This window comes from Nomascus leucogenys, chromosome 5, assembly GCF_006542625.1.
Source record: "Nomascus leucogenys isolate Asia chromosome 5, Asia_NLE_v1, whole genome shotgun sequence".
Lineage (NCBI taxonomy): Eukaryota > Metazoa > Chordata > Mammalia > Primates > Hylobatidae > Nomascus > Nomascus leucogenys.
In genome coordinates this window covers 138,596,868-138,615,638 of record NC_044385.1, presented here as the reverse complement: position 1 = coordinate 138,615,638, position 18,771 = coordinate 138,596,868, and the positions used below count along the sequence as shown (strand labels likewise).

At 44.6% G+C, this 18,771-nt stretch overlaps 1 protein-coding gene across 1 annotated transcript in view; it reads right to left on the bottom strand.

The window, feature by feature from the left end:
- SPACA7 (sperm acrosome associated 7) overlaps positions 1 to 18,771 on the bottom strand; it is a 58,666-nt gene that overhangs the window by 26,705 nt on the left and 13,190 nt on the right. Inside the window, exons 2-5 of the mRNA XM_030812536.1 lie at positions 14,873 to 14,929; positions 9,872 to 9,961; positions 8,839 to 8,946; positions 6,850 to 6,945 (exon numbers count right to left, since the gene is read on the bottom strand). Of these exons, the coding sequence (XP_030668396.1) occupies positions 6,850 to 6,945; positions 8,839 to 8,946; positions 9,872 to 9,961; positions 14,873 to 14,929 (351 nt within the window). The remainder of the gene's footprint in view (positions 1 to 6,849; positions 6,946 to 8,838; positions 8,947 to 9,871; positions 9,962 to 14,872; positions 14,930 to 18,771) is intronic.

Here is an 18,771-nt window from a genome sequence, read left to right as displayed (position 1 = left end):
TGGCTGTGGGTTTTTCATAAATAGCTCTTATTATTTTGAGATACATCCCATCAATACCTAATTTATTGAGAGTTTTTAGCATGAAGGGCTGTTGAATTTTGTCAAAGGCCTTTTCCGCATCTATGGAGGTAATCATGTGGTTTTTGTCTTTGTTTCTGTTTATATGCTGGATTACATTTATTGATTTGCATATGTTGAACCAGCCTTGCATCCCAGGGATGAAGCCCACTTGATCATGGTGGATAAGCTTTTTGATGTGCTGCTGGATTCGGTTTGCCGGTATGTTATTGAGGATTTTTGCATCAATATTCATCAGGAATATTGGTCTAAAATTCCCTTTTTTTTTGTTGTGTCTCTGTCAGGCTTTGGTATCAGGATGATGCTGGCCTCATAAAATGAGTTAGGGAGGATTCCCTCTTTTTCTATTGATTGGAATAGTTTCAGAAGGAATGGTACCAGCTCCTCCTTGTACCTCTGGTAGAATTCGGCTGTGAATCCATCTGGTCCTGGACTTTTTTTGGTTGGTAGGCTATTAATTATTGCCTCAATTTCAGAGCCTGTTATTTGTCTATTCAGGGATTCAACTTCTTCCTGGTTTAGTCTTGGGAGAGTATGTGTCCAGGAATTTACCCATTTCTTCTAGATTTTCTAGTTTATTTGCATAGGGGTGTTTATAGTATTCTCTGATGGTAGTTTGTATTTCTGTGGGATCCGTGGTGATATCCCCTTTAACATTTTTTATTGCGTCTATTTGATTCTTCTCTCTTTTCTTCTTTATTAGTCTTGCTAGCAGTCTATCAATTTTGTTGATCTTTTCAAAAAACCAGCTCCTGGATTCATTGATTTTTTTTTAAGGGTTTTTTGTGTCTCTATCTCCTTCAGTTGTGCTCTGGTCTTAGTTATTTCTTGCCTTCTGCTAGCTTTTGAATGTGTTTGCTCTTGCTTCTCTAGTTCTTTTAATTGTGATGTTAGGGTGTCAATTTTAGATCTTTCCTGCTTTCTCTTGTGGGCATTTAGTGCCATAAATTTCCCTCTACACAATGCTTTAAATGTGTCCCAGATATTCTGATATGTTGTGTCTTTTTTCTTATTGGTTTCAAAGAATATCTTTATTTCTGCCTTCATTTTGTTATGTACCCAGTAGTCATTCAGGAGCAGGTTATTCAGTTTCCATGTAGTTGAGTGGTTTTGAGTGAGTTTCTTAATCCTGAGTTCTAGTTTGATTGCACTGTGGTCTGAGAGACAGTTTGTTATAGTTTCTGTTCTTTTACATTTGCTGAGGAGTGCTTTACTTCCAACTATGTGGTCAATTTTGGAATAAGCGTGATGTGGTGCTGAGAAGAATGTATATTTTGTTGATTTGGGGTGGAGAGTTCTGTAGATATTAGGTCCACTTGGTGCAGAGCTGAGTTCAATTCCTGGATATCCTAAGAGCAAGGAATATTTACCTCCCGAAGAAACATAGCAAATGTAACACAATCCACATACTTTGATAATACTTTGATAGAGTTGTGATGAATTATCAGTCACATCCATAAGGTAAATGGGCTTAACTCATCCATTAATGTTACCCATCCTAATGAGTGTGAGGTCATATCTCATTGTAGTGTTGATTTGTATTTCCCTAATGATTGGTGATATTGAACATCTTTTCATGGACTTATTGGCCATGTATATCTTCTTGGAAAAAATCTCTATTCAAGTCCTTTGCCAATTTTTAGATAGAGTTATTTGTTGTTGGGTTTTAAGAGTTTTTAAAATATATTCTTAATATTAATCTCTCATCAGATATGTAATTTCCAAATTACTTGGCCTTAAAAAGAGAGAAAATTCTGACACATGCTAAGACAAGGATGAACCTTGAAGACATTATGCTAATTGAAATAAACCAATCACAGAAGGACAAATACTATGTGATTCTACTTATATGAGGCACTTGACTAGTCAAATTCATAGAAACAGAAAGTAGAATGGTGGCTGCCAGAGCCTGGAGGGAGGCAGAAAGGGGGGTTATTCGTTAATGGTACAAAGTTTCAATTTGGGGTGATAGAAATAATTCTGGAGACAGATAGTGGTGATGGTTGGACAGCATTATGAATGTGTTTAACATCATGGAACCATACAGTTAAAAATGGTTACCATGGCAAATTATGTTGTGGGTATTTTAGCACAATTTAAAAAATTGAAGAAAAAAGCAAATGAATAAAAATAAAAGTTTAAATGGTAAACTAAAAAATAAAGAATGGACAAAATATATCTTATTATTTAATATGAAAGCAGAGAGATAGTGGTCTTTATGGCAGAGAAAGAAATATCCAATCCTCAAAACATTAACATGATAAAGAAAGTATCTTTTCAATGCTAAAAGTTGGAATTCACAATGAAGATATAATATTTATAAAAATCTATGCACCAAATAACACAGGAATCACACTCATAAAGCAAAAACTACAGAAAATGCAAGGAGACACAGACAGAAAAATATTTATAATAGAGAATTTATACACTATTCTTAACAAAAGACAGGTTGAATAGGTGTAAAATGTAAGAGGAGACCTAAACAACATAATCAAAAGGTGGTTGTTATTAACACACACCAGATTTCTGTTAAATCTTGACACTGGAGAATACGCCTGTTTCTCAAGTGCTTATAGAATATTCACAAAAATTGAGTATATTTATGTAACCATGAGCGAATTTTGTAAAGTAAAACCATTACAAACAGTACTTTCTGATCACAGGGCAATAAAACTAGAAATTATTGTGGAAAACAAAGACAAAATGCCCTACTACCTGGGAATTGGAAAACTTTTGGTTAAAAGGGAAATACCAACTAAAATGATAAATTTCTAGAAAATAATAATGAAAACAGTATACATGAGAATCTATGGAATACATGTAAAGAAACATAGCACTAAACACTTATTGGTAAAAGGAAAAAAATAAAAGAATTACTCAGGTCTAAAACTAGAAAAAGAGCAAGACAGTGAACTATAAGAGAAAATAAAGAAGGTAATATTAGTGACAAAGGTAGAAATTAATGAGGTAAAGAAGAGAATACAATGGAGCTAATTAGTATATCAAAACACTAGATTTTGTCTTAAAATTCATATGGAATGAAAAAGGAGCTTGCATAGCCAAAGCAAGACTAAGCAAAAAGAACAAATCTGGAGGCATCACATTATCTGACTTTATACTGTAAGGCTATAGTCACCCAAACAGCATGGTACTAATATAAAAATAGGCACATAGACCAAAGAACAGAATAAAGAACCTAGAAATAAAGCCAAGTCCTTACAGCCAACTGATCTTCAACAAAGCAAACAAAAACATAAAGTGGAGAAAGGACACCCTATTCAACGAATGGTGCTGGGATAATTGACAAGCCACATGTAGAAGAATGAAACTGGATTCTTGTCTCTCACCTTATACAAAAATCAACTCAAGATGGATAAAGGACTTAAATTTAAGACCTGAAACCATAAAAATTCTAGAAGATAACATTGGAAAAAAACCTTCTAGATATTTGCTTAGGCAAAGACTTCATGACCAAGAACCCAAATGCAAATACAACAAAAACAAAGATAGACGGGACTTAATGAAACGAAAAAGCTTCTGCACAGCAAAAGAAATAACCAGCAGTTAACAGACAATCCACAGTGGGAGAAAATCTTCACAATCTATACATTTGATAAAGGACTAATATCCAGAATCTACAATGAAAAAGTCAGCAAGAAAACCTCAAACAATCCCATCAAAAAGTGGGCTGAGGACATGAATAAACAATTCTCAAAAGAAGATATACAAATGGCCAACAAACAGTTGAAAAAATGCTGAACATCACTAATGATCAGGGAAATACAAATCAAAACCACAGTGCTATACCACCTCACTCCTGCAAGAGTGGCCATAATAAAAAAATCAAAAAATAATAGATGGTGATGTGGACGTGGTACAAAGGGAACACTTCTACACTGCCGGTGGGAATGTAAAGTAGTAAAACCACTATGGAAAACAGTGTGGAGATTCCTTAAAGAACTAAAAGTAGATCTACCATTTGATCCAGCAATCCCACTACTGCATATCTACCCAGAGCAAAAGAAGTTATTATACGAAAAAGACACTTGGACATACATGCTTATCACAGCACAATTTGTAACTGTAAAAATATGGAATCAGCCCAAATGCCCATAAATCAATGAGTGGATAAAGAAATTGTGGTGTATGTATGCTATGGAATACTACTCGGGTATAAAAAGAAATGAAATAATGGCATTCATAGCAACCTGGATGGAACTGGAGACCATTATTCTAAGTGCAGTAACTCAGTAATGGAAAACCAAACATCGTATGTTCTCACTCCTAAGTGGGAGCTAAGCTATGAGGATGCAAAGGCATAAGAATGACACAGTGGACTTTGGGAACTTGGGGGAAAGTATGGGAGGGGAGTTAGGGATAAAAGACTACAAATTGGGTACAGTGTGTACTGTTCGGATGGTGGGTGCACCAAAATCTGAGAAATCACCGCTAAAGAACTTATACATGTAACCAAACACCACCTGTTTCCCAAAAACCTATGGAAATTTAAAAAATCCCTGGGTTTCAGAAAAAATGATAAACTAGACAGACCACTGGCTTAGCTGATCAAGAAGAAAATGTTTAAGCATAAATTTACAAAACAAGAAATCACAAAGGGGAAATAACAATGGAAACAAGTAAATTTTTTAAAATCAGGAGATGATTTAAAGATCTCTATTCAAATACATTTGAAAACCTAGAAGAAGTGGATAACTTCCTAGGGAAATATAGATGGCTAAATTGACCCCATTGATTAAGAAACCTAAAGAATCACTTTTCCTAGAAGAAATAAAGTTATTAAGGAACTCCCCCAGAAAAAGCCCCAGGAAGAGGTGGTTTCACAGGGATTTCTCATAAATTTTAAAACATAAAATGCTTCTGATGCTCTAAAGAACCAAAAAGGAAAGAAAAATTTCTAATTTTTATTATAGATTTTTTATTATAACATCAGTTTTTCAACCTGATAAAGATAAGTAAAAAACCCTACCACAGACTAGTGTCATTTGTGTATTTGGATGCAAAAATATGAAATAAAATATTGGCAAGTTGAATCTAATACCATTCTAAGAATATAATCAACATGACCAAATGAAATTTATTTTAGAAATGCAAGGTTGGTTCAGTATTAGGAAACTCATTAATATCATTCACTATATTTAATAGATCTAAAGAAAAAAAACTATTGGCTCCAAAAGTGATAAAAAAGACTTTGACAAAACGTAAAATGGTTGATGGATGCTTTCCTTACATGTTAAAATGTGCGTGCCTCTGTTCCAAAGCCAGAATCCTACTTACTGGATAGACACTATAGGCGTGTCTACGAAGGCCATGAACAAGGCAAGAATGCCCACTCACTCCACTACTATTAAACATTATCCTGTATATATCAGTCAGTGCAATTAGGCAAGAGACATCAATGAGATGCATAAAAATCGGTAAAGAAGAAGAAAACAATTTCTATTTAACAGATGATAATATAGCATATCTGGAAAACCCTAGATAATCAATGATAAAGCTAACTCAAACAAGAAAACAATTCAGTAAGATAGCAGGATAAAATTAACCTATAGAAATCAAGGCATTCATATAAAAGACTAGTTAGAGTACACAATGATAGGTAACATCCTGCTTGTAAGAGCAAGAAAGTAGACTGAATACTTAGGAATAAGCTTATCATGACAGTATAACACCTATACAAGGAAGACTTAAAAATATTCCTGAAAGACAGGAAATGACATTGAACAAACAGAAAGACATTACTTATTCTTAGATAGGTCCACTCAACATGGTAAAGTGCCAGTTATTTTCTAAATTACTTTACAAATGTAATGCAATCCCAATAAAAACGTAAACTCAAGGAAAGGAAATTAGATATGTTACCAAAAATATAATCAGGGAAACATGGAAAAAGAAAAGCTAAAAAGAAGAACTAAAAGAGGGAAGTGTGTCCCAGAGGCTAAAATACACTCTGAATAACACGCTGTGGTGCTGGCCCCTTAGTAGAGGACTGTGCTGCATGGCCCAGACAGGACAGTCACGCACAGAAAGACTTAGTGTATAACACATGTGGCCTTGCAAATCATGGGACAAAGATGGACTTTTAAAAAACGGTTCAGGGATAACTGGGTAGCCATTCGTAAAAAGATAAAATTAGGAACACCTCACATCATGCTCAGAGGTAAACTTCAAATGGATCCAAGAGCTAACGTAGCAGATGAAGTCCTATAGATACTGGAGGAAAACAAATTCTTCTTTAGTCTCAGTGTGGGGACTTTCTAACTCAGAAAGTCAAAAGCTAAAGGCAGCCAGATATTGATAATTTTGGCTACACAAAAATTGACATTTTTTTCCATGAAAAATTATAAACGTAGTCAAAAGTGAACTAACAAACCCCAACAATTATCATCTATCATCTATCTGTCTGTCTATCATCTCTCTCTCTCTCTAAAAGTTTGTTCTTAAAATATAAACAGCTTTGAGAAATGAGGCTAAAAGACCAAAAACCTAAAGGAAAATGGGAAATTGTAATGAATACAACATTTACAAAAGTGGTATAAAAATGGCCCTTAAACATATGAGATGTTTAAACTCACTCATAATGAGACAATTGCAAACAAAAGCAATACTGAAATACCGCTTCTCACCGTGATGTTGGTGGGAACCTAATGGCGTAACAAGGCATATTGGCGAAGCTGGAGGGAGACGGTCACCTCACACACACGTGCCCCCGTCTCTCCCATAGAGCTCTCAGTGTGAGCAGGGCATATTTACCTTTACCAGAAACACTCTTCTCACTGCCAGGAGACACCTGTGGCCCACGATAATTCTCAGAAGGATCACCATGGAGATTTGCATTAGCACTGGCTTCTTTAATGACAAATATGGAAAAAACGGGGAAAATGTTCTTGATTATACACTTATAAGCATTTTGGTCATTTATTTAAACATGCTAAGTTGAAATGCTAATATCATTTTCAAGTTTTATTTGAAAATATGTTTTGGAAACTCAATATGTGAATACAGAGCCAGGACTTATCTGACTATTAAAACTACTTATTCACTCCTCCACACGTCCTTTGACCCAACATCCCAACACTAAGAATTGACCCTGGAGATAATTCCTGACAATATGAAAATACCTGTGCTGCAGGCTGCTCACTGCAGCTGTGTTTGAAATGGCAAAATATTGCAGGCAATGGAAAGGTACATACAAAAGATAACGGCTGCAGAACTGTAGGAAGAAAGGAACGTGGGCAGGAAAGGAGGATTTGCACGGATCCATGATTTGCACAGATGTGTTTCCTAGCTCTGTCTGTAGAGAGGGCCTGGAAGCAATGCTGTGCCATTGAACTTAGCGAGCACCCAGTTCTTGGCTCACAATCAGTAATGGTGTCAGTGTTTTATAACCCACAGACTATAGTAAATCCCTAGTAGCCCATGTAGACAGTAATAAGCAACCGAATACATAAACAGGGGAGGAGGGGCAGCTCTTTCTTAAAGCAGAATCCCAATTAATAAATGGAGAAGCAATGGCAGAAAGAGAAACTCGCCAGTCAGCAAACACCACACTGACCATCAGGGAGACAAATTCGGAGGTATTCATATTAATTTTAAATAAAATCTTATTCTTGTTTAAGCCCTGAAAAAATCTAGTTCAGTCTTTCCCAACTCCAGAGTCTGTCTTTTTGGGGGGACTGTTTGAGGTAATGGATTGGGATGCAGATTCCTGGGCCCCTGCAGAAATGCTTGGCTCCTGGCACACCATCAGATACTGGAGCTGTGACCTGGTCCGGTGTGTGGGGAACACCACAGATGTCCTACATGTGTGTCCTGGTGATATGGTTTGGCTCTGTGTCCCCAGCCAAATCTCATGTCGAAATGTAATCCCTAGTGTTAGGGGAGGGACCTGGTGGGAGATGATTGGATCATGGGGGCAGAGTTCCTCCTTGCTGTTCTCATGATAGTGAGTTCTCACGAGGTCTGGTTGTTTATAAGTGTGTGGTACCTCCCCCTTCACTCTCTCTGTCCTGTCTCCATGTGAAGATGTACTTGCTTCCCCTATGGTCTTCTGCCATGATTATAAGTTTCCTGAGGGCTCCCAGCCATGCCTCATGCACAGTCTGCAGAAAGATGAACAAATTAAACCTCTTTTCTTTATAAATTACTCAGCCTCAGGTAGTTTGTTATAGCAGTGTGAGAACAGACTCATATACCTGGGTATATACATGTGCCCTTTCTGGTTTTGAATCTCCAGGGTAAAGAGGAGGTATTTTGCCCCTCCGTGGGGTCCAAGTATCTTATCCTCTGAGCCTTTGCACACTGATTTTTTTCCCAGCAGACTCATCTGTTGGAGGGAGGCTTTTCCCTACTTCTGGGGGAACCCCCTGGGGGCACTCTGGCTCTCTCTGCACCTGCCCTGGGAAGGAGAAGTGACTTAGCTGAAGCTTAGGGAGAGGGGGCCAGGCATTGTGGCAGCACCTGCCTCCCTGTCTTGGCATCTGCCTGCCCATAAGACATTTCTGCTGTGCTTCCCTGGGCTGTGTTTATTCCAGGGTCGGCCCCACAGCAGGGGGTGGGGAAGCTGGGGGTCCCTCAGCCCCGACAGAGACTGGGAGATCTGCCTAACCAGGGGCAGCAGGCACATTCTCCCACCAAGGGTTTATCCTCCAGGAAGGAGATGTGTCCGCCTGCGTCTGCCTGCCTCCTACCTCTCCCGTTACACCTGGACTTGGGAAGGGGTAATTACTGGGTTGCATTTACCATCATTGGAAATTTTGTCCTCAATGCCAGGAGAGGATTGTAAATTCTCTAATAATTCATGATAATTCTCAGAACCACCAGCTTGATAATTCTCATCAATACCAGCATCTTCAATGAAGAACATGGAAAAAAATGGGGAAAAGTTTTCTTGATTACACAGGTATAAACATTTTTGGCCCATGCTTTATTTTAAAATGTAGGGATGGGATGCTAATACGATTTGCAAGCTCTATTTGGAAATGTGCGTTGGCAAGTGAAGGTGTAAACAGAGTCAGGTGTCCTCTGACTCCCTTGAACCAACAGTGTGGACCTTGGCAGATGGCCGGTGAACCAATCCTAGGAACTGGAATTTACATTCTGGATGCAAGATTTCAAGAGAGTGCTGAACTTTCCTGCTGCTGAATACATTTTCATGCACTGTGTGGGGATTTCTGATTCCCAGTTCTCTCCTTGGCAACTGTCGATTCAGCACTCTGTCTTGGTTCTGAATGTGCTGTTCTATTTACTTGTATGTCTTTGACCATGTGAAGCTGCACTTGGGGAAGGCCGTTCTTTGTGTTGGTTCATGACTCACTGTGTGGCCTTGGGCAAGTCATTTGCTAGACCTTAGTTTTACTTTCTGTCAAATGGGGTAATGATAACTGCCCTGCTCTCTCAGAAGCCGTAGGTGAGCATGAAGTGAGAGTGTGGGCATGTGTGGGAGGAACTGTAAAGTGCTGGTTAGTGCAGGGTTCTCATGTTCTTGTGCCCTGCGTTTCTGCAGTGGCTCCCGAGGGCGAGAACGTGCCTGAACGCGCACTCCAGAGATCCCAGAGTAAAGGGAATCATCCCTGCCAGTCTAGGGTTGACTTCCTCTGTCTCGGGAAGCTGTAGAAATGGTTTTAGACGCCATATTCACATCTCCATGTGCCCTTGCCCCAGAAGTAGCTGGTCTTAATGCGCAAATAATAGGGTCATGTATTCCATACCACAGACCTCCAGGAATAAGGGCAGTTAGAGGGTTAGAAAGGGGTATGCTTGATTTTTTCCTTACATATTGTTGTTGATAATGTTGATGCTGTACTTGGCATTTCGGTCGGTGTTGTTTTATTCAGATCCCAAATCTCCTGGACTAGAATTTCATCTTGGGAGAAGCACACAAGAACATGTTAGAGTCCGCCCCTCAGGGCTGGCCCTTGTGCTCCTGTCCCCTAAGGCCATCTGTACACACAGTGAATGGGAAACAGGAACTCCGGGAACCCAGGGGATGTGGGACTTGACTTTCGAAAGAACCTTCTCTGGGTGGGCAGGCCGCTGCCTCCCTCAATAATTTAAGAAAAACTGAGACCATTTGGATGTTTTGGACACTGAACATTGCCCCCCAAAGGTACAAGGCTGGACGCTTGGCCCACATGTGGTCCTAAGTCTCCTTCCTGCCCTGGGTCCCTCTGTCGCATCTCTGAGGCTCTCCCAAAGCTGCTCTCCGTGTGTGAGTGAGCGTCGCTCCTGATCTCTGTGTCAACGCAGCCTCATTTTCTTCTTTTACGTCCCTATGGGTCCTCCTAGGGAGCTTTTACCATGAGAGCCCTGAGTTTCATGTCTGACAGACCCAGAAAAAACACACGAGCTCTGCTCCCACCAGAATGTGATCTTGGACAAGCGTCCTCCTGGCCCTGAGCTTCGGTTTCCTGTCTGTAAAACGGGGGTGTGTATTTGCCTGTGGGCTTTCCTGAGGGTCCAGTAAAGCAGTGTATGCAGAAGGCGCTCGGCATGGAGCCTGGGCCATGGCCAGGTGTTGCGGCAACTGAGAGTCACCGCTGTCTCTGCAGCACAGTCACCAGGCCAGGCTGCAGCGCTGGGCTGGGCAGTGGGTCCTGGTTTGCTGGGGCCCTCTGGGTTTAGCCCGGAAAGTCCCTCAATGAGGAGCTCCTCAGCCCCAGGCAAAGCAGGCGTCTGGTCACCCCAGGACCAGCTCATGCGGAATTCGAGGGTAAAGGGGAAGAGGCTGAAAATGCCACTGGAAATGAAGATGCCACCAGTACCCCCGAGAAAAATGCTTCGTCCTGGGCTCTCGGTGTCTCGCCCAGCAGCTGTGCTCTCCCTCTTCCTCGCTCACAGAGCTGGGTTTTGGCAATGTGCGCCCCCAGTGAGGCCCCCTGCGGCCGGGTGGGCTACAGCCCTGTAAGGTAGGAGGAGTCTACCAGCTCTGTGAGGAGTTCGCTCCTCCTGATAAAAGGGGAACCAGCATCCAGGCCTGCACCCCCGCCTCCTGCCCTGGGAGTGGACGAGGTGCCTGGCACTGTGGACACCATCCTTGATCATAGGCACGAGCTTGAGGAGAGGCCAGGACAACCTCAGGGACATGGCCTTGTGTTGTGAAACTGCCAGACCAGAGCTGCGTGCCACCTGCCTCTTAGCCGCGGGTGCCCCAGGATCCCAGCCAAGGGGCTGGGCGCTGCCACTCAGGCTCTGTCTGCTGGGGCCAGTGATTGGACAGAAGCACCAATCTTAGGAATTCCAAGTTCCTAAACAGTCGTGGTGTCCAGTGAGATAGGGGCCTTGGAGAAGTGTGGATACGCATTTGAATGGTAAGCATTTACTGTGCACTCTTCTGAAGCAGACACTGCACAGGCACTGGGGGGCCAAGGATGGCCCAGCCTCAGTCCCTGGTCTCTGCCCCACTCCAGCCAGCCATGTCCAGGAGGCAGGATTCTACAGCCATGACCGGGCACAGCAGGTCAGCAGTACCAGAGCTTCCACCAAGGGCAGATGGGCTCCCAGGGCAAATGGGGGCAGGCAGAGGACAGGATTCAGCTGACCAGCCCTAAGAAGTGAGCCCTCCTGGGGCACTGTCTGAACTTCCTGGCCAACTCTGGCTTCAGTTACCCCGTTGTTACTGGGAGTCACTCCTGTCCATGGCAGATGGGCTGTCTCTGCAACTCTCCGTCTCTAACAACTGCACCCACAGTCCCTGACCCGGCCCAGTGTGACCCAGTCCACTCCATGCCTGAAGCTGGGAGTGGCCTCCTGGGGATCCAAACTCCTCGAGCTGCAGACACCCTGGGATTCCCTGAGGTGGGTGGATGGTGGCCCAGCTGTGGGGAGGCACACTCCTGCTTGGAGAGCCAAAGCACACTCCTCTTTGGGGGCCAAAGAGAGGCGGGGGGCCGAGCCACCCCACGGTGAGCCGCCCGTGGCCAAAGCCCGCCTTGACCTTTCCACGGGCCTCCCCACCCATGGGGAGATTGGTCAGGGCTAGAAAAACGCTTTAGGTAGAGATGAAGCCAGCAGGTAGAACAGGGTTAGAAAGCTCTTTGTTTTAAAACCAAGTCTAACTGCTGATGGTTGAATTTTTTGAGAGAGAAGAGGCTGAAATACAATGACCAGACCATCCATCAAAACAGCTGACCAGGCTGGGCGCAGTGGCTCATTCCTGTAATCCCAGCGCTCTGGGAGGCCGAGGTGGGCGGATCACCTGAGGTTAGGAGTTTGAGACCAGCCTGGCCAATATGGTGAAACCCTGTCTCTACTAAAAATGCAAAAATTAGCTGGGTGAGGTGGTGCACATCTGTAATCCCAGCAACTCGGGAGGCTGAGGCAGGAGAATCGCTTGAACCCAGGAGGTGGAGTTTGCAGTGAGCTGAGATCTCGCCACTGCACTCCAGCCTGGGTGGCAAGAGTGTGAGACTCCATCTCAAAAAAAAACAAAAAACAAAAACAAAAACAGAGCCAACCACACCTGCAGCAGCCAGTCCAGGGGGCTGGCCTGCTCTGCAGCCAAACTTGCCGGAAGTCAGACCTCCTCTAGCAACAACTCAGGCAGCCGAAGCACAACCCCTGGACCAGCCGGCCCCAGAGGGCCAGGAACGCATCCATCACCGACAGCTCCTCTGGCTTTTGTCCTCGCTTCCAACTCGGAGCCCACTAGAGAAAGCCACACACGCTCCCTCACCAACCCCTCGCTGCCCGTCTGATGAGCCACCGCCAGCACACCCAGCGGCAGCCTGCACAGGACCTGGGCTTCCCTTGCTCTAGTGAGGCCCCATCCCCTGCCTGACTCGGGGGCTCTGAAATTGCACGTGATGGTAGCGACTCCCCTGCCGCGGCAAGCTCTGGACAGACAGTCTCGGCCTGGCCTGCCTGGGTGGGCTTCGCTGACCTCCACAGGGATTTGAATTCTCACTGTCAACGCTTTCAGCTTTCTACCTAGAAGAAATTTGGAGGTGTGGATGGGGGTAAGAGCTGCTGCCTCCTTCTAGGTTTAGTTGGTCAGGACCCAGGAAAAATACCAGAAACGCCAGCCACTCTTTCCTCTTCCTGAATCCTTTTCTGAGGCTGCTGTTTCTCCGGGGGTGGCTGAGACACTGGCTGGAGCAGGTGCTGGTCTCAGGACTAAAACTCTCAGAATCTGGCAACCGCCAGATTCACCAGGAAAGTGAGTGTAGTCACAGCCATTCCCTGACCTTGGGGAGCCTAACTCCTGCCTGGGGCAGTTCCCTTGAGTACCCGGAAAGTGGACAGGGCGGCAGGAGCGAGAATGGGAACATCTATTGATTCACTGGAGCGCTCACTCATCCATCCACGTAGCCAATCACACACACAGGCAGGCAGAGCTTTTCCCAGGCCTCTCCCACCCAGGTGTGGAAAGGAAGCAAAGCCTGACTTCTGACAGTGGCAGCTCCTGGAAAGGGCCCAGCATCTGAAGGCCCCTGCGTTCCCACAGGAGCCCCCGTTCGAGGCTGTGCAGGCTCTGCAGCCGCAGTCCTGGGCCCTGCCGGGTGGCAGGTGGCCCCACCCTCTACTCCTGACCCCACTCCACAGGCAACACTGGCAGAGATGTCCTGGGAGGTGACTGCTTCCCAAGGGCATCGATGTGAGCGGGGGTCAGGACCGCGTGCTCTGAGTCCCAGTGTTCTAGGCCTCAGTTTCCCTACATGTAAAACGAGAGGTCAGAGCAGAACTGCGGGCACTGGCCACACGTTCACACACTGGAGCGTGGCTGTCCACGTGGAAATGGCTGTGAAGTGCAAAGGACATATGGAACTGTGGAGATCCAGCGTGATGGAAAAACTGAAACATCTCATTAAAAATTTGACACTGATCACATGTTGAAATAAAATGTTATTACAATGAGTTTCATCTGTGTCTTTTTTTTTTTTTTTTGAGACAGAGTCTCACTCTGTTGCCAGGCAGGAGTGCAATGCTGCGATCTCAGCTTACTGCAACCTCTGCCTCCAGGGTTCAAGAGATTCTCCTGTCTCAGCCTCTCAAGTGGTTGGGGCTACAGGCACACGTCACCACGCCCAGCTAAGTTTTGTATTTTTAGTAGAGACGGCGTTTCACCATGTTGGCCAGGATGGTCTCCGTCTCTTGACCTCGTGATCTGCCCGCTTTGGCCTCATCTGTGTCTTTTTAATGTGGCCACTAGACAATGAAAACCATAACTGCGACCTGTACTGTGTTTCTATTGGATGGCCCTGGCCCAGGGCAGCGGTTCTCAGGCGGCTGTATTTTAGCATCACCTGCGGAGCTCTAGAGAAGCACAGAGGCACCAGGCTCAGCCAAACTAGCATGGTCTGCATCCCCGGGGTGAGGCCAGGGGGTCTGTAGTTTCCACCATCTTTCCGGGGGGCTGGCAGGGCTGAGGCAGTGGAGGAGGGGACGGCTCAGCCATGGGGCCTCTCAGGTACACAGGAATCAGTTGCATCAGGTTGAATGCGGTGCTCACGCTGGAGGGCTGTGCCCGGCTTGCCGCTGGGCATTTCTAACAAGCTCCCCAAACCACGTGATGCAGACGCTGAGGGTCCCTGGACCTCACTCCCAGGCACTTTTTAGGTGTAATGGTCTAAAATTCTATCTTCCTTAATTTCTTGAGAGTTTGACTCTTAGATGTCAGCAATAAAGCTACGGGCCATTGGAATATGATTCTAGCCCCAAACCAATCAGTTCCCTCCACTGTCTGCAGCGTGTACCAGGTTATCTGGGAAACAGCCACAGACAACCATCCAGCCCACTTCACATACAGGCCAGAGATCGATAGGAGGGTCTTCCTTACCTAATAATTCAGACATATCCTCATGTTTTGAACTGAATGGTATTTCAGTAGGTGAACCTAGGAGGAAATAAAAGCCCTATAGTTTAACAATATTCATTGAATTTGCATATTTTTATCTTAATGGGTATGATTTTGTGGGTGCCCACCAGCCCCCTCTAGAGGAAGGAGCCCTGCCCAAGTTCCAGTCTGTCCTGTGGGTGATGAGAGATGGCCCCAGGGAAGTTCTCTGGGACTTGGGTTTCTTGTCTGGAAAATGCAGAGAAACAGCCGCCTCCGGGGTGGCTGTGAGGATGGAGGACAATTGCCCAGGAGCTCTGAGGTAAGCCTGCCCTCCTGGTCCCTGGAATCACCCCATGAGAGGTCAAGACAATGTCCCAGTCCCAAGGATGACTGGGCTCAGCCAGCTGCTTTGAGGTGAGCAGAGTAAGAGGGCACATTCCTCTTGCGAAAGCAACCCTTTGACCGCCTTCATGAAAGGCGCCTGCAATGCATGCACCTGGAGGCTTAGAAACATGTTCTAGGGAAATGGGAAACAGTGTGCAATGCTATGGCTGCATCATGAAGCCCTGGCTTCATGGCTCTGTTTCAGCAGGGGCAGGACTCAGAGAGACGGGCCACCCCTCTTTCTCCTCCTTCATAAGCAAAGTGATTTCAGGGTGGTCCCATTTGCAGATAAGAGGTGGAGTCATGTGGGTGAAATGCCGAGGTCGGGGATGTGGCTTGTCCACAGGCCCCGTGGCCTCCTGACCTGTGGCCTCGGCTGCCTGACTGACAGGAACTGACTGTGCTGAGTGACCCCGACAGTGAATGGTGGTTCTGAGCACTGCTTTCTCCTTGGAAGCTCCCACCCAGTAGTTCCCCACTTCTGCCATTCACGGTTTTTCTTCATTGGAGGTGTGGCATCTCAGCGTCCTGGGGCATTGCTTAGGCTCAAGGTCAATGTCAGCCTCTTCCTCCAGCCCCGAGGTTGGGCTCAGCAGGGCCACACACCTTCCCTTTCTGAGTGCACAGAGCTTTCCAGTGGTGGCTTCTAGGATCTGAAGTTCCAACACTAAACCAATGACAAAGCTGATTTCCAAATGGCTTTAATGACAGACAATCTGCATACCAATCGACTTGTCTGCGCACATGCCGGCTCAGAACAATGCGGGAAAATATGCAAAAAGGTCTGAGATGTGATGACAATTGCTTCCCAGTATGCTGACCTTCGGTAAACGAAACAAACAAAGTACAGTTCTCTTTGGATGAGACATTAATGATCATTAAGAATGGGTACAGCTGCATCGTGCAAGTGCTTTGTTAAAAATATTCTTTTCATTTTGTGTCTGTCCCATAATTATAATGGAAGTATTGTGCAAGTCAGCCAGTAAGCATGTGCAGTAAAATATTTGTGTTTTATAACATCCGTGCGGTTTTTAAAGTGCATTGTCAAGTGGAGTGGCTTTGCCATATTCTTCCTGTGTCACCTCTGACTTCAGCCTCACGGTTTTAAGGTGCTGCACGCCATGTAATTGTGAGAATACACTGCTCTTTCTCGATATTTACATCGTGCACACTCTGGCCTCCGTGAAAAGGTTCCTTGTGGAGTTCTGAGATTTCATTCTGGTTAATTTGGGGAAAACAGCACTGCACCCTTCTCCATCACTAGGACCACGTTGACTGTCTCCTCTCTCCCTCAAGGTCCAACATCTCAAGAAAGCCACATAACATGGTCAACTCAATTTCTGACACAAATGCCTGAAGTGCCCACTGAGTCATTAAGGCCCAAGGAGAGTAAGGAAACCCAATGTTCCTCATGAGAAAGTGATTTAGAAATGATCCCTTAACTGGTCTTCAAGCTGGGGAAGACCTTGGTCACCTGTTTCAACTGTCTGGATGAGGAAATCAGATCTTGGGAGGTAAGGACTAAACTCTGACCTTTTTTCTCTCTTACGTATTCCTTACACAACTGTGACCAGAATGCTTTCCTAAGGAGTAAGAAGAAGCCAGCTCTGGAAAACAAGAAATGAAGGACCCATTCCTTCATCTCCTTGAGCCAATCATCCAAGTCTGTGACCAGACTCTCCCCTCTTTTGTGGTTTAAACAGTGCAGTGCCCCCAGCACTCCTTCCTGATGAGAGACCACTGACCATGGAATGGCTCTGGCCAGTCCATGTAGGACATGCAGCGAGGGTTTCCTGTCCTCTACTTCACCTTTGGATGTCAGAGGCTGATATGGTTTGGATTTATGTCCCCACTCAAATCTGAGGTTGAGTTGCAATTCCAAGTGTTGGAGGAGGAGCCTGGTGGGAGGTGACTGAATCATGGGGGCTGACATCCCCCTTGCTGTTCTCATGATAGTAAGTTTTCCCGAGATTTGGTTGTTTACAAGTGCGTAGCACCTGCCCACTCTCTCTGTTCCTCCTGCTGGCCGTGTAAGATGTACTTGCTTCTCCTTTGCCGTCTGCCATGATTGTAAGTTTCCTGAGGCCTCCCCAGAAGCAGAAGTCGGTACAGTTCACAGAACAGTGAACCAATTAAACCTCTTTTCTTCATAAATTACCCAGTCTCAGGTATGTCTTTATAGCAGTGCAAGAACTGACTAATACAGAGGGCCAAAAATGCTGCTCTTGGATCGTGCTAACACTGCCTTGCTAACACTGCCATTTTTTGAACACGTACCGTGAAAAGGCATGGAGCTCAATTGCACATGGGCAAGGTTCTTCTGTTTACTGAAACCTCTTCTAAAACCTTCCTGACCCTCTTCACTGCGGCACTGGCTCTGCTCCTCTCCTTTTTGCTGTGACTTTGCGAGGACCATACAGAGTGGCCATGGCCCAGATCTCCCCAAACTGGCTCCCAGAGTTCTCTTCTAGATGTAGTCTCTGCACCCGAGTTCTTTTTGCACCATCTAATCTCCGTTAGCCCCCTTGCACCATTGGATGTGTCCCGCTGGGCCTCCACTCCTTCCCCCACCCCCATTACACCCTTCTCTTCCCACTCAGCCCCTTGACTCCCAACAGTCCCTGGAGCTTTATGGACCCAGACAACTCCAGATCAACTACCTGATCTGAGGCTGAAAAGGAAAAAGACCACCTGGAAACAGATGGGACATTTTATCTACTCATTGAAGGCTTTGACACATCCAGATGGCTGCCTCAGTCACAGCCTCTGTAAGATTAAATAATATCAGGGGAAAAGAAAGGCTTGAAACTCCCCTTCATAAATGCTGGTTAAGAAAGAAAAATCTTGAGCCCTTATTGATGGGTAACCTCAACATATCCCATTTTTATCGGAAACATAATTCAGATAAAAATATAGAGTGGAGATAAACCAGTGAGTTTTGTGTTACTGTGTTGCCAGACTCATGGCTGAAATTTAAGAATGAAGCCACACAATCACTGTTTTCATGTGTCTTTCATGTACGTACCTATGTTCCATATATGTGATATTTTTCTACCCCTGGATGGTATTGCCAAAGTAATTATAAAATTCCTTAAAGGAGTTCTATTCAAATTGGCTTAGAGAAAAAAGATATGCTTGATTAAATATTCCCAGGACTCCCAGAAACAGAGGAGCTAACCCAAATGTTTTTCAAGTTTGCATTACTAGGATGGTTGATATATAAAGCTAGTTTGAGATTGTTTGTTAAATAAAGACAGTATGTCTTTGGAGTTGTCAGCTATAGATATAATGCAGACATAATTTTATTCTACTTGGGTTACTAGCCAAATAAAAATAGTTAACAGGGAAATAACTGGAGATGATGGTAGCTTTATTTGGTGTCATAGTGAAACCACCTTTGTAAAATTATGATTGAGAGAGTGAAAGAGATTTAACGGCTCCATCTTGCTTTTGACCTCCAAGATGTCCTTGTTTATTCCTGGGCATAGGCTGAACTAACCATGGGAGAAGGTTTA